Source organism: Daktulosphaira vitifoliae, unplaced genomic scaffold (assembly GCF_025091365.1).
Source record: "Daktulosphaira vitifoliae isolate Bord-2020 unplaced genomic scaffold, ASM2509136v1 Scaffold_1, whole genome shotgun sequence".
In the NCBI taxonomy this organism is placed as follows: Eukaryota; Metazoa; Arthropoda; class Insecta; order Hemiptera; family Phylloxeridae; genus Daktulosphaira; species Daktulosphaira vitifoliae.
Genome location: NW_026099572.1, coordinates 40,138,434 through 40,139,501, shown reverse-complemented (window position 1 = coordinate 40,139,501; position 1,068 = coordinate 40,138,434). Strand labels below are relative to the sequence as shown.

At 25.2% G+C, this 1,068-nt stretch overlaps 1 protein-coding gene across 8 annotated transcripts in view; it reads right to left on the bottom strand.

Annotated features, from left to right (window-relative positions):
• The window catches only part of LOC126898553 (uncharacterized), a 31,651-nt gene that overhangs the window by 21,483 nt on the left and 9,100 nt on the right, over nucleotides 1–1,068 (bottom strand). For 7 of the 8 annotated variants that reach the window (XR_007702302.1, XM_050672742.1, XM_050672732.1 and 4 more), the window contains exon 2: nucleotides 238–395. The exons of the other annotated variant lie outside the window; for it this stretch is intronic. Coding sequence is in view for 6 of the 7 variants with exons in the window: in XM_050672742.1 (XP_050528699.1) it covers nucleotides 238–314 (77 nt within the window). In the remaining variant the exon portion in view is untranslated. The remainder of the gene's footprint in view (nucleotides 1–237; nucleotides 396–1,068) is intronic. 8 annotated transcript variants of the gene reach the window in all.

Sequence of the window (1,068 nt, the reverse complement as noted above, 5' to 3'; positions counted from 1 at the left end):
GACAAAATTTGTCGATTTTTAAATTTGTAATTTTTTTGGATATTTCCCCCATTTGCGGGGAACGAGGGAAAATTTTTAAATTTTTAAGGGTAATGTCTTCAACTAGATACAATTTGTGATCTTTTGACGTATTGTTAAAAGAAATCGGTCCAGTGAGAGCTGAGAAAAAGTAGTGACAGACACAAAAAAAAAAAAAAAATAAAAAAAAAAATAAACACATCATGGTAAAATTAATACCTTCTCAGCTTCGCATCGAAGCTAAAATTAATGTTGGTCTCAGATAGATTGGAAAAACAACATGCAGTTTGGCACATTAATTCTTTCGGATAATTGCATTACTACGGATGCACCTTGTCCAAATTAAGAATATTTTGACTTAATTTCCGTCGATGCTCCTTGATAAATTATAAAATCATAAATCATTCCTGATATACCACATAAACAAAATAATTTTATGCTCCACTTAGTCGGTTTACTTTTTAATGTATTGTTTTACATTTAACTGACCCTTAAAAGAAACCGTGAGCTTTTTAAATTATAGCTAAATGAATGACAATAAATAATTTATTTTGCATACTATTTTTCTGTGGGAAATTTCATGTTATGAAGCAGATAGTTTTTACCTTTTTAATTTTACATTCTGTTTATGTATTTATCAATTATATTGGTGCAATATATTTCAAAATACCTAGATTGTAGATATGAAAAATGAATTAAATTTTTTATCAGCTTAATAGCGAAGGTAATATTTTTTTAATTTATTAACGAATTAAAATATGATAGAATATTTAAGATTAAGAAAAAGAATAAAGTCCTTATGTTTTTATTTACAAGTCTAATACAAGGGGCAGTAGCGATTGTTCAAGGACCATGGAGTCAATTTTTTTCGTAGTTTAATACTTCATAATTAAAAATAATTAATCAATTATGTCAAATATTATTAAAAAATTAAAAGATATATTTTAAAATATTAACTAACATTAACTAATTTTAGCTTCAATGCGAAGCTGAGAAGGTATTAATTTTACTATGATGTGTTTTTTTTTTTTTTTTTTTTTTTTTTTTTTT